The sequence below is a fragment of the Planococcus citri genome, chromosome 1, assembly GCF_950023065.1.
Source record: "Planococcus citri chromosome 1, ihPlaCitr1.1, whole genome shotgun sequence".
NCBI lineage: Eukaryota > Metazoa > Arthropoda > Insecta > Hemiptera > Pseudococcidae > Planococcus > Planococcus citri.
Window position 1 is genome coordinate 50,739,266 of NC_088677.1, and position 12,488 is coordinate 50,751,753.

At 32.2% G+C, this 12,488-nt stretch overlaps 3 protein-coding genes across 4 annotated transcripts in view; 1 reads left to right on the forward strand and 2 right to left on the reverse strand.

Annotated features, from left to right (window-relative positions):
- Nucleotides 1-1,205: 1,205 nt before the first annotated feature.
- Nucleotides 1,206-4,117, reverse strand: Rab14 (RAS oncogene family member Rab14). 2 transcript variants are annotated; one of them, XM_065345836.1, is made up of 8 exons: nucleotides 3,938-4,117; nucleotides 3,375-3,481; nucleotides 3,177-3,303; nucleotides 2,988-3,105; nucleotides 2,807-2,925; nucleotides 2,651-2,719; nucleotides 2,437-2,544; nucleotides 1,206-2,300 (listed from the first exon to the last, which is right to left on the reverse strand). In XM_065345836.1, the coding sequence occupies exons 2-7, from the start codon at nucleotides 3,478-3,480 to the stop codon at nucleotides 2,442-2,444; spliced, it is 642 nt and encodes a 213-aa protein (XP_065201908.1). In that variant the 5' UTR covers nucleotide 3,481; nucleotides 3,938-4,117; the 3' UTR covers nucleotides 1,206-2,300; nucleotides 2,437-2,441. The 2 variants fall into 2 exon arrangements, with proteins under 2 accessions (XP_065201908.1, XP_065201909.1); XM_065345837.1 differs by lacking the exon at nucleotides 3,938-4,117 and adding an exon at nucleotides 3,558-3,616.
- On the forward strand, nucleotides 3,638-10,123 carry LOC135832531 (transferrin 2-like). Its single transcript, XM_065345833.1, has 15 exons — nucleotides 3,638-3,919; nucleotides 5,025-5,104; nucleotides 5,218-5,363; nucleotides 5,468-5,600; nucleotides 5,675-5,817; nucleotides 5,882-5,999; nucleotides 6,108-6,287; nucleotides 6,372-6,700; nucleotides 6,789-6,953; nucleotides 7,038-7,126; nucleotides 7,209-7,375; nucleotides 7,443-7,709; nucleotides 7,785-7,928; nucleotides 8,014-8,185; nucleotides 8,265-10,123. Exons 2-15 carry the CDS (start codon nucleotides 5,032-5,034, stop codon nucleotides 8,425-8,427), a joined length of 2,289 nt encoding a protein of 762 aa, XP_065201905.1. The 5' UTR covers nucleotides 3,638-3,919; nucleotides 5,025-5,031; the 3' UTR covers nucleotides 8,428-10,123.
- Nucleotides 10,124-10,300: 177 nt separating this feature from the next.
- Nucleotides 10,301-12,488, reverse strand: part of Mct1 (Monocarboxylate transporter 1) — a 49,078-nt gene continuing 46,890 nt past the window's right edge. Inside the window, exons 7-9 of the mRNA XM_065345834.1 lie at nucleotides 11,858-12,023; nucleotides 11,566-11,766; nucleotides 10,301-11,475 (exon numbers count right to left, since the gene is read on the reverse strand). Coding sequence (XP_065201906.1) covers nucleotides 11,318-11,475; nucleotides 11,566-11,766; nucleotides 11,858-12,023 — 525 coding nt within the window. The 3' untranslated portion in view covers nucleotides 10,301-11,317. The remainder of the gene's footprint in view (nucleotides 11,476-11,565; nucleotides 11,767-11,857; nucleotides 12,024-12,488) is intronic.

Below are 12,488 nucleotides of genomic sequence, written 5' to 3' on the forward strand. Positions count from 1 at the left end.
TTTCTAATATTTCAAAGCCATATTTTAGTTTCTTTTGAAAAACGGGTCGAATATGACCACGAGGCATCATTTTTACATCTTTTTGGTGTTGAATTTTGGAGCCTATTTTTTGCGAATACTTCAGGCACATGAAATGCATTGATTCTTCAAAGGAACTAGGAAGGGTGTCTATGGCTCGGACAGTCTAAACGTGGAATAAAAATTCGTAAACAGAATATCGAGTTCACAAAATTTTAGGATTTTCAAAATGTTGGTAGGAAATACCGAAGCAATAACAGTATCAGGTTGCTTTGAATAATTATCAATTTGTGTTTTTAGTGAGTGAAGTCATCACGATTGTTAAATGTCAACTCACAAGTTTTCCACTTTTCTAGTGAGCGTTCGAATAGGCGTAATTGTATTTTATCTACGTCAGCCTGCAATGTTGTTCTAAATACAATTTTAGCGAAATCTGATTCATCAAAAAATCCGTAGGCGCATGATTGCGGAGGTATACAACTGCGATATGATTACCAGCAAATCGCCCGGAAACATCATAAGATAAGACTAATACATTGATTGCCATGAACAAAATAAGGTCAATATATGTATGTAATTGTGTACAAGGTATTTTGCTTATTTAAAAAAATTGTTCAATAACCACATGAAATTGATCCTTTATAAGTCTTTTGAACATCAAGCGTTCAAATTATTCTATTCCTTTAATGTAAAGATAGGTAGGTAATTAGGTATGTAGTGCACCTAATCACGAGTCAATTGGTTTTCCTAGGATCAATTTGTTACCTCGTTTGAGAGGACATTTATATTCTAAGAATATCAGAAAACAGGTTTTCACATTGTAAATTACCAAACAAAATTGTAGTGTACGTATAAAATTTTCGAACAGCTCAGAGCGAGTAATTTTTCTCCAGGTTATTCTGAAGGAATATTCAAAGAAACTGTTTACAAAACCATTTCATTATTCAGAACTGGTTCTTGTAAAATAATTTCTGAACACATGAAACGATAGTTTAAAATCTCTACTTTCAGATGATGTAAAAACATTCGGTGAAAAAAGTTTCTATAGAGTCGAATTAATTCATAAGATACTAAAAAAAAAAGAAATTTATAAATCCGTTTACAATATTAGTCAATTGCCTACATCGACCTTACATTCTTCAACACAATTTTTCGCCATAGAACCAAAAATAAATTGTAGCGATGCATAAGTGTGTATGTATGTATTTATATTACATAATTATAAAACAATACTTCAATTAAAAAATAATAATAAAGAAAATTAACAGGACAAGTAAAACAAACTCTAAAGCTTACTAATTATACAAATTACATATTTCAACACGTTAAAATGATCTGCATGATAACGATTTTCTATATATAAATAAAATGGTACAATGACAGAGAACAAGGGATATTTCAAAGATAATGTTAGCAAAATTTAATAAGTATGTACATCTGAGAAAAAACATTTCGTGTAGGTTGAACATACAAAAGTAACATTTTTCGATGTTAAAATTAAAATTAATAAAAAAAAGAAACAAATTATACTTAAAACAGTAATATTACATAATGGAATCGATTCGAAAAAAGTAAATTCACGTTTAATTGCGTTTTTATAGACTAGGATATAAAAAGCGGGGTCTAATTCAAACCGCGTTGTAGCTCACTATAGTGCAATTGGCTAATCCAGGGGTGGTAACGTTTCGTATCAACGAATGAAACTTAAGCGATGCAAAAAAAATCGTTGGCAAGTCGAGAATTTCGCTGGGAAATAGAAAATAGAATTAAAAATATCGATAAAACAACCGCATTTAAATTTTTCGTAGAAAAAAAATAAGAGCTAAGAGTGAACACATTAGCACTTTTCCGCATTTCTAGACAAAAAAAAATTGGTAACTAGTTCGATAATATTGAAGAAGACGATAAATTTTAAGCACATCCTAGTTATCATTTTTGTACTTGATAAAAAGCTCAACAAAATTTATCTTAGTTTTAAACTATTCATTATGTTATTTCTCGATTTTATAACAGAAATAAAAATTTAAACATACAGGAATGAAGATAAAAACCATCTTCGAATTTGGAAAAACAACTACTATTGATGAAAAATGGTAATGAACGTCGATATAAAGAATACTCCTCTTTTCCTTTTTTTTTTTAAATAGCTATAAACGATAATTTTCCAAATTACGAATAAACGTGTGTATTTTTAAAAATTATAATTAGGTAGGTACGATAAATGTTTAAAGTAAGTTAAGCAATACCGCATCCTTCTCTGGTACACCGTCTCGACTCCTTACCTGTAAACAGCACGATTTTAGATAACTTTCTGAGAATTATGAATAATTCATACGAATCGGTAGAGTTGATTTTCTAAAGCTGACTAAGAATCTTTCTACCACAAAATATTTTCTTTAAAAAATCAACGGAACTCACGAGTTTTAACACGTGCATGATTTCTTCTGTGATTGATCCGTTAACGAAGTACGATCAGCTTGAGTTGCTTTACGTTGTACACCGGATTCTGTGGCGTTTAGATCCAATCTAGGAAAACGACATGGATTTTTAATAGTTTTCAGAAACAATATACGTACCTAATGTTAATGTAGATACAATAATATTGTTGAAAAGAAAAAAACAATGTACTAACTTTCCTTCTTGAATACATTCGTAAATTTTCTTAGCGGTTTCAACAAAAGCTTCTTCAACGTTATCGCCGCTATAAAAAAAAATGTACAATTAGTTGTAAGCAACTGATATCCAAATAAATCTCTCGTGACAAATTCAAAGAATAAACTGTACTCACGTTTTCGCACTAGCTTCTACGAACATTAAACCATTTTCTTCGGCAAATTTCTTAGCCTCGTCGTGAGGAACATCTCGCTGATCCTTTAAATCTGATTTATTTCCAATAAGAAATATCACCTGTAAAGTTGAAAATTTAAAAACCACACTTTCGAATACATCGAAACGGAGCTGACACTTACAGTACTAGGATTAGTTAAATTTCTCGTATCTGTTAACCAACTGCTTAAATGATTATACGTGCTTCTTCTAGTAGTATCATATACCATTAGGGCTCCCGCAGCACCTCTATAATAGGACCTACAAACACAATACACGTTCAACTAATATATTCAATTATGTATTCAAAGATCTGGTACCGAAAAGGTTACCTCGTTACAGCACGAAATCTTTCCTGTCCAGCGGTATCCCAGATTTGCAATTTAATCTTTTGTCCACAAACTTCAATAATACGTGTTCCAAATTCAACTCCAATGGTATGCGGGCAATCGGACATAACTAATCAGAAGCACAGATTAATACTTAATCTATAGTGAAACTTAATGATAAACGATGGATTCCTTGTTTACATTTTTTCTCCGTAAATTGATGAAGTAAACATGATTTTCCCACGCCCATATCTCCAATGATGATATACTTGAAGATGTAAGAATAACTGTACGGTGGAGCAGACATTCTGCGAACACAAAAACAAAAGCATTAACACAATAATAGTTAACGGTGATTCGCACTATTTGAAGTTTGAAACACACTTGTATTACACTCGATGAAAAATGCTTTATCTACAGGATCGATTTCGTCTGGACTGAATAAATTTAAAAGATTACTAATGATACTTTGATTTTATTAGTTGAAGGCAAATATATCCAATATTTGCAGTAGGAGGTTTTTTACGTATTATAAAATGGCTTATCAGTTCGGAAGCGATAACATAAGGAATGCAGAATAGTGAGGAGTGATCTCGCGAAAATAATTTCTATATATACAGCAACTTGTATTCAGAATGATTTCCAAAGAGTTAAGGTTTCGAAGCGTGATTCATACGTGTTTAATTTGATAATCAGTGGTGAAAAAAGCCAACGCAACTAGTAATTTAACAGAAGGAAACGTAAAAGTAATGTGAATATTTTACCTTGCAGTTGATTTTATAATTTAATTACTACCGAGTTGTATGGAAAATAGGTAAGCTAAACGATAAAGAGAATGAATTACGAACAAAAATTAAAATTAAAATTTTACATACAAGCAAAAAATTTTCACAAATTTTCTATACAAAATTTTATGATGTAGTCAGATGTCAGAGCAAAATAATCAAAACGAGATGCGTTGTTGCTGTTGTTGTTGTTGTTGGTGGTGTTGACAAACTTTGAATCTCGATTGGAAAATTCCCTGTATTCAATAATATTACGAGTTTTTCATTCAAAATTGAACGTTTTTCTTCGCTACATTCAATGTTACTGTGATTTTTTGAAATATTTTTAAATTTTTTGTGATTAGTTATTCGTTTTTTTCGAGATAAATCAATAGAGTGATCGAAAATAAAATTCCATTATTCAAAAATCTCAATGTAACGTTAATTATCAGTGATGTTGTAGTGGTAACACTGCTCATAACTTTGGGGAAAAATTGATGGGTGGGGATAGATAGATGGGAAAGCTCAGAGGTGTAACGATTATAATCGATGCTGCATCGATCATTTCGTCCCAAAATAATCGGACTAATCGGAGGATAATCGATTAATCGGCGATTATTCGGCCGAAAAAATTTGCTGTTCCATGATTGGTTGGAATTGAGTGACGTCAGTCATCGCCATAAATGTTTTCTGAACCATTATCTGAACAATTTTCATTTTCATTTTTTTACTCAAAAAGTAATTGTAATGAAAGGATTAAAGAGAAAATGGAAATATGAAACATCAAATAACAAATTAAAACCAAAAGGAAGACATAAAATCAAGATTTGGATTAATTTAAAAAAATTACCCAAAGGTCCGATTAATCGGCGATTAATCGATTACGGCCGATTATAAATAATCGGCGATTATTAATCGGAGATAATCGATTATAATCGTAATCGTTACACCTCTGGGAAAGCTCGAGTCAAGGGGCGCGCAATTTGTTTTTGTTATTTTTTGATTTCTTTGCGAACTTTTTTAAAGAAATTAATTTTATTATGGATTTGAAGACTGTTTAAGTTATTTTTTATGTTCAATTTTTTAGTACAAAAATGAAGGACTCAATCATAATTGCTGTTTGTATTTTATTTACTTATTGTCAGCGTTGCGCAATTGCAACTGCAAGTAAGTTTGTTCTCAGTTCTCAATCTTTCATGAATTTTTATCTACAGTATAAATAATTTACAATACATTAATGCACCATTGCACCATTAATTGATGCTTTCTCTAATTTGTAGATTTGAACATTAAACGAAATAATATAATTACTTGGTGTACCGTCAGCAATGAAGAATTCTATAAATGTGGAAATTTTTCGGAAGCAGTCCAAATCGACAGGAACTCATTTTCTCCGAAACTATGGCTCCAAGTTGAATGTTTACAGGTATGTATGCATCCAGGCTTTCGTTGATTAATTTCGCAGTACATTGAACTGAACCTGAATTCAGCTGGAATAGGCTGTTTATACATCTGTCATTATTCTTCCAGGCTGCTAATAAGGAAGACTGTATGTCCAAATTGAACGACGAATACGCGGATATAACCACTCTGGAGGCCGGTGATGTGTTTATTGGAGGAAGATATTTTAGTTTGTTACCAATCATGCAGGAATTATACGACAGTAAAATCGATTTTAAAATTTAATTGTATAATGTTGCGGAAATGAAATCATACATATGTCGATATCCTATTCAGATGGACGTTGGTATTATTATTCGGTTGCTGTGATAAAAAAGAACACATTGCCGGATGTTCGGAGCCTGTATGATCTTCGCAACAAGAAAGCATGCTTTGCCAGTGTTGGTAGTGTGGCTAGTTGGGTGATTCCTCTTGAAACAGTAAGGATTTGCAGCTTAAAAGTATTTGATCATGAATTGGATACTAAACTGTTGAATTTTTCAGCTCATGATTGAAGGAGGTCTCGAAGTGATGGATTGCAATAATCATGTTAAATCTGCTATAAAATATTTCGGACCCAGTTGTGCGGTTAATTCGTTGATCGACAAATACAATCCTATCGGTGAGTTTCATTTATTTCTGGGAAATAATTTCTTTATGTACCATTTTATCGAGATTATCAATAATTTGTTCATAAAATGCCATGTTAATAATATAAACTTTCTGTTAGGTGACAATTCTAATAAATTATGCGAATTATGTATTGGAAAAATTCCTGGAGGCCGATGCACATCAGCAGATCCTTACGCCGGTTACGAAGGAGCTTTTCGATGTCTAGTGGAAACGGGTGAAATAGCATTCCTGAAACATACCACTGTAAATGAAATGATTTCTCAAACATCCGATTTTGGTGGGTGTTAAAATAATAACTTTTTGCCTGAATTTATGGAACTCGTTGCTTCGATGGTTGGATTTAAATTGATTTTCATTTTAGTATCCGTTGGTCTTAACGATTTCGAACTTCTATGTAGAGATGGATCTCGACGCCCTGTCACCGAATACGAAAAATGTAATTGGGGCCGTGTTCCATCTGACGCTGTGGTTGTATCGTCTGTTAAATCGAACAACGTGACCAAGATCTATCAGGATTTTCTTCTAAATGCTGTGAAACTGTATTCATCGGCTAATGTCACTAATACATCTGTGAATTCGTTTTCACCATTTACTACCCCAGCTAGTCATTCGCAGTTTCGCAGTAACTCTTCCTTCAATTTTTTCGAATCTGCTCCGAAGTATGGTCATAAACATAATTTGTTCCTACAGGTTGGCATTTTTGAAATTGTACACATTGACCTAGTTGACGAGAAAGATGGAAAGATTTACATATTAACAGCATCAATTCTGGTTTTAGGATCGAACAAAAAACTTGGTATCTTTAGAAGAAAACAAGCAGACGTATACTGCATATTTAGGAGATACTCTGAATTCCACACTACATATAAGGCATTGTCCCATTGAGAAAATGACTCTATGTGTTACTTCCGATTCGGAATACGAAAAATGCATTAAAATGAAGGTATAATAATTGTACGAATTAATTTTACTATCAACTTATCAAGTGCTCTATTTTTGAAGACTAAAGTTGATCGTATACTTTCAGATAGCTTTGAAATCGCAACTTTTGAAACCAGAAATGTTTTGTTATAAAGCACGCAGCCACATTCATTGCATGCAAGCGATAAAGAATCGGTAGGGAATGTAAAAGAAAAGCATCACGAACGAGTTCAGTAATATTAAAATATCGAATAAAAATTCTTTCTATTTAAATCAGCGATGCAGATGTAGCAGTATTTGATGCTGGTGATGTGTATACTGCGGGTTCGTTATATGATCTAATTCCATTCATATCGGAGGTTTATAACTTGGGTGTTCCTGAGTACTACGTCGTAGCTGTGGCTAAAGAAGAAGATCCGTCCACAGAGATGACCTATTTGAAAGGTAATACTTTTTCCTACGTGTATTTGAAGCCTTTCGTTGGAATTGACCGGAATTTCTATTTGTATAGGAAAGTATACGTGTCATCCTGGTGTTCATACCGGAGGAGGGTGGATTATACCGATGGCTTATTTGATATCAAATGGTTGGATTCGTAAATATGGGTGTGATTCGGTACGTGCAGCTGTAGAATATTTCGGTAAAAGTTGTGCTCCGGGAGCCGCGAGTTCAGAATACGTTTCCGGTAAAGGTTATGATAATCTGTGTCATCTGTGTCATGGCACCAGTTATAAATATTGTCAACGTGATGCAAACGAAGATTATTACGGATTCACGGGTGTGTTTAAATTACATGAATTGAAAATTCACACAAAACGCATGTTTTTCTACAAAAATTAATTTTCTGTTGTAGGTGCGTTCAGATGTCTCGTTGAAGGTGGAGGTCATGTAGCTTTTCTGAAACATACCACAGTTTACGAAAATACTGACGGAAAACGTCGTGAATGGTGGGCTCGTAATACTCTCAGTGAAGATTTCCAACTCTTATGTTCCGATGGTAAACTTATATTTCGTCATTCTCAATATCTGATTACGAACTTTTTTTTTATTATTGAATCAATTTCTTTTTTTTTTCTTTTCAGGTACTCGGTCAGCGTTAAATAACTACCAAAAATGCAACATAGGTAAAGTAAAGGCAAATGCTATCGTTACTCGAGGCGGAGACCTGTATAACGAACGAGAATTGAATGCTTTCATCAACTTATTTGTGTACGCGCAACAATTTTTTGGCCGAAAGAACGACGAGGAATTCAGGTATAAATCGCGTTAAAATTTCTACAGAATATAATTATAATTCTTTCTGATATTAGGACGACAATTTCATTTTTTGTAGCATGTTCATGTCACCTTCGCCATACAGTGATCTCATTTTTCAAGACGCTACGCAGCAGCTTCGTGTCATCGAATCGACCTACAGGAGCTATGACAAGTATTTGGGTAGTGATTTTATGCGAGCAAAGCGTATTGTTGATTGTCGCGCTTCGGGGTCTGCGTAATTTATTTTTTTTTCCTGTCAAGAATTATTTTTTTCATTTTTCGGCACACTTTTTTTTTTAAATTCAGGGTATTGAATTTTTATTATGTGTTCTAAATTAATACTCTCGCCATTATGATGGCCAATTGTTTAGTCTTTTTGCTTTCAACTAACAATTCTTTTAACTTTTCCCGATGAATTATTTTCATATGGCAATGTACCTACTAATGTAGTTATTTTTAATCAAGAATTTTTGTGTTCTGGACTGAGCTTGACTACCTTATCAAGTGACTTTGATCCTTAGAAGAATACTTTATCTCTGATTGCTATTATATTTCGATAAATACCCATCTACCCACTTATTCTTCCGTCCTTCGAATCTTCCGTACGTCAATTCAAATCTGAATTCATGTGTTAATATTTTTGAGACATGAAGTATGTGTGTTCGTAGTCAGCATGAGCTCTCTTGTTGCTTTTGTTTTTTGCATTTTTACTTACCCTTTTCATCTTTCAATACATTAAACTACTCAGGGTTGTTGTGATCCGGATCATTACGTGATCCGGATCATGATCCGGATCACATTTGAGTGATCTGTATCCGTGATCCGGATCATTTTCTGCAGTAGGAATCGTGATCCGTGATCCGGATCATTATTCCACAAGGATTCGTGATCTATGATCCGATTCAAAATTTTCCGCAGATCATTTTTTCACGGATCCTTTTTTTTCACCAGTAATGCTGCATTGCTGCATGTTTTTGCTTTGAAAATTCGATTTTATTAAAAATTAATGGAGTTGAACTCAATTTGTTGGATATTGATGTAGGTAAAATCGACGTAATGTCATTGATTTTTCGCTAGGATGCCTAGTTTTTTATTTTTTGGCAAAAAACCGCAAGTAAAGCTTTTTGAAAATTATTTTTTGAAAAATTTGCACACTGTGTTTCATAAAAGTCAATCTGGAGGCGAAAGGAAGCGTCCTACGAAAAAATTACACATGACCAAAATTGTAGAGAATTAAATTTCCAATCGACATGATCTCATTAGTTTTTCTCTAGGATGCTTAGTTTTTGATTTATTGACAAAAAACTAAAATTTTTTGAAATGTAAAAATTTCATTTTTCAATTTCTGCAAATTTTCAAGCTGAGGCTGACTTTTTCCCACCCCTGTAGGTATAATGTGTTATTGCAAATTTTTTGAAAATAAAATGGAGACTATTTCGTTTTTTCACGTTTTTGTTCAATCTTCAATTAATAAAACCAATTTAGTACCTAGTACAATTTCCTTGAAATGATCCGAAAAACGATCCGTGAAATTTGATCCGAATCACTTTTTTCTGGAGTGATTCGTGATTCGTGATCCGGATCACAATTTCCCGGAAGATCTTTGATCCGTGATCCGGATCACAAATTTCTCGATGATTCGTGATCCGTGATTCGGATCAAATTTCCGTGATCCGCAACAACCCTGAAACTACTTATTCGTGGATTTTCTAGTGGTTAATTCTTTAGTGATGTTTTCGTGCCTTATTAACTGATCCAGTATCTCTTAATTATTGCGTTGTGTCATATGTATTTTTCTAGTCTTTCATACTTATTATTTTTATTGTTGAAAAATTCATATTTTATTCTTAACTTTCATTTTTTTGTATTAATTTTATACTACTTAAATGTGATTTTTTTTGTACCTGACAACAAAATACATTAACATACGAACTATTTGGGTGGATATTTATATAATAAAAATAATGAGCAGACTTGGGACGTTGTTGTCAAGATGTTGAACCTGTGGTATTGAATGTTATCTTTTTCCACAGGATTTTGATTTTTGGATTTTGTAGAGAAATCTTGCTTTACTCCTCGTCTTCACAAAAAAGAAGTGGAAAATAAACAAAGCACGAGAAAATAAGCATTTATTTTGATCATTAGAATTACAATGATTTTTTTTTCTTATTTCCGATTTGTGGGTTTTGTGCTGTTGCAGTCAATCATAATTAAATTCAATTTGTGGTAATAATCGAGTTACTTTACACGACTTCTTCACCGAAGAACTTTCATAAGGTAGACTGAATTTACAATTTTTCATTAGAATGGTATCGGAAATGCAATACATAGAACTTTAAAAACTAATCCTTAAAAATATTTTTAAAAATTCACAAAATTTACAAATTTATAGGCCTACATGAACCCAATAAACAAATCAAAATAAAAAAATAATTTAGGGTAAAAATGTATAGGAAAACATGTAACTTGAAAAAAATGATGAAAATCACTTTGAATTTTTACATTATCGTAATAGGTATTAGAATAAAATGAAAAAAAAATCGCTCTCAGTAAATATGAACATATTATTATACTTAGGTACAAGTAGTATAAACAATGGAGAAAAATTGTACTCTAGTCGTGAAAATAGTCAACGCTAGTAGGTAATAATATTTAAAAAAAGAGCAATTTTTCTAATAAGATAAACATACGATGTAAAAATTTACAAATAGGAAGCAAGATCTGTTTAAAATGTAGAAGATTGTCTTACGCTAATAAAATTCTTTTCTTTCAAAAATAACCCTTCCGTTAAGTCAATGAACACAAGAGTTATTAAGTACAAATAAAAAAATAAAGAAAAGAGAAGAAACGAGAAAAAAATTACACGAATAAGGTATAGCAAAATTTGAGCGATTTACCATTAACTCGAGGTAACTTAAAATTATACATTTTCACAGACATTACTTTTTTTTCGCTTATGATAAAATATATACAAATGGTACTGGTATAATTATTTTTACAACGTATAAAACAATAAATATAAATTCATTTTTCAGACTTGAAAATCACATATGTTTAAACCAGGCTTCGGTAAACTGTACCAGACTTTTAGGTAAATAAATTTCTCCGGCGGGGGTTTCACGGTAAATTTCAACAGCTTATCTTATTATCACAAGTTTTTTGTTTCCTTCTTGCCAAGCATCTTTCAATACTTGGAATAAAATACAGCATGATTCCACTGAAGGCAATAGTGACACCAGTGATGTAAAATGCTGGATCATACGAGTCGAAGTAATCACAAAACATACCTAAGTAATAAAAATAGATAAGTTGGCGAAAAGTTAGGTTTAATAGGAGGATACTTAATCAGATCTACTCGTATATGTAGGTGTAATTACCAGCAAAAGGAGGCCCGATAAACGAGGCTACTCCTTGGAAGAGCAGTAACATTCCAAAAGCGTTGGTTAAATTATCCAGACCAAATAAATCGACTGTTATCACAGATGTAAGCCCCACATAGGCTCCTGTGGTGAAACCGTATACCACAGCAAAGGTAATATATCCAAGTTTACCTGTACTGAATATGTTTAAAATACAAGCTGTTGAACAAAAAAAAAATTAGAAATTAATATTTTTTTACCTACTATGTGGTGTTTATCATTATAAAAAATCAAATGAATTTTTATTTACCGATGCCACAAGTTGTGAGACATGTATTGTATACAAGGAGACGATTCACAAACGCCTTATCGGAGAAATACCCCAAAACTATCCTTCCTATCGTGTTACCGATTCCTATAAAGATCAATAAGTAACTCGACCATTCTTCTTCGTAACCCTTTGTTTTGATATAAATCTGTAACCCAAAAAGAAATATTCCAATTAATAATATTTCATATTATAAAATAGGTATCAACTTTACGTAAAGCAATATTAGAAACATGAAAAAAAAAAAAAAAAAATGTCAAGACGTCAGAACTTCGCGCTCTATCTTGTAACAACTGTTTTATTGACATTTTCAATGTTTGACAGCTTTTTTAAAATTTTACTGAAAAACGTGCCAAAAATTATTTGGAAAAAATGAAAACAGAAATTCGAATTTTAAGAATGATTATTTGTTTTTGTTCGAAGCATTCAGGTTCTACAAACCTAACACTAAAAAAAATCAAAAATTTTCAAAACAACAATTATTAGGTACCTACCTACCTATAACGTTTAAAAAAGTTGAACATTGAAAGTTGAAACAACAATATTTCAAAATTCTATAGATAATAAGGTTCAAGTTTTCTACGTTCCAATTAATTTTTCAAAAACTCTTCAT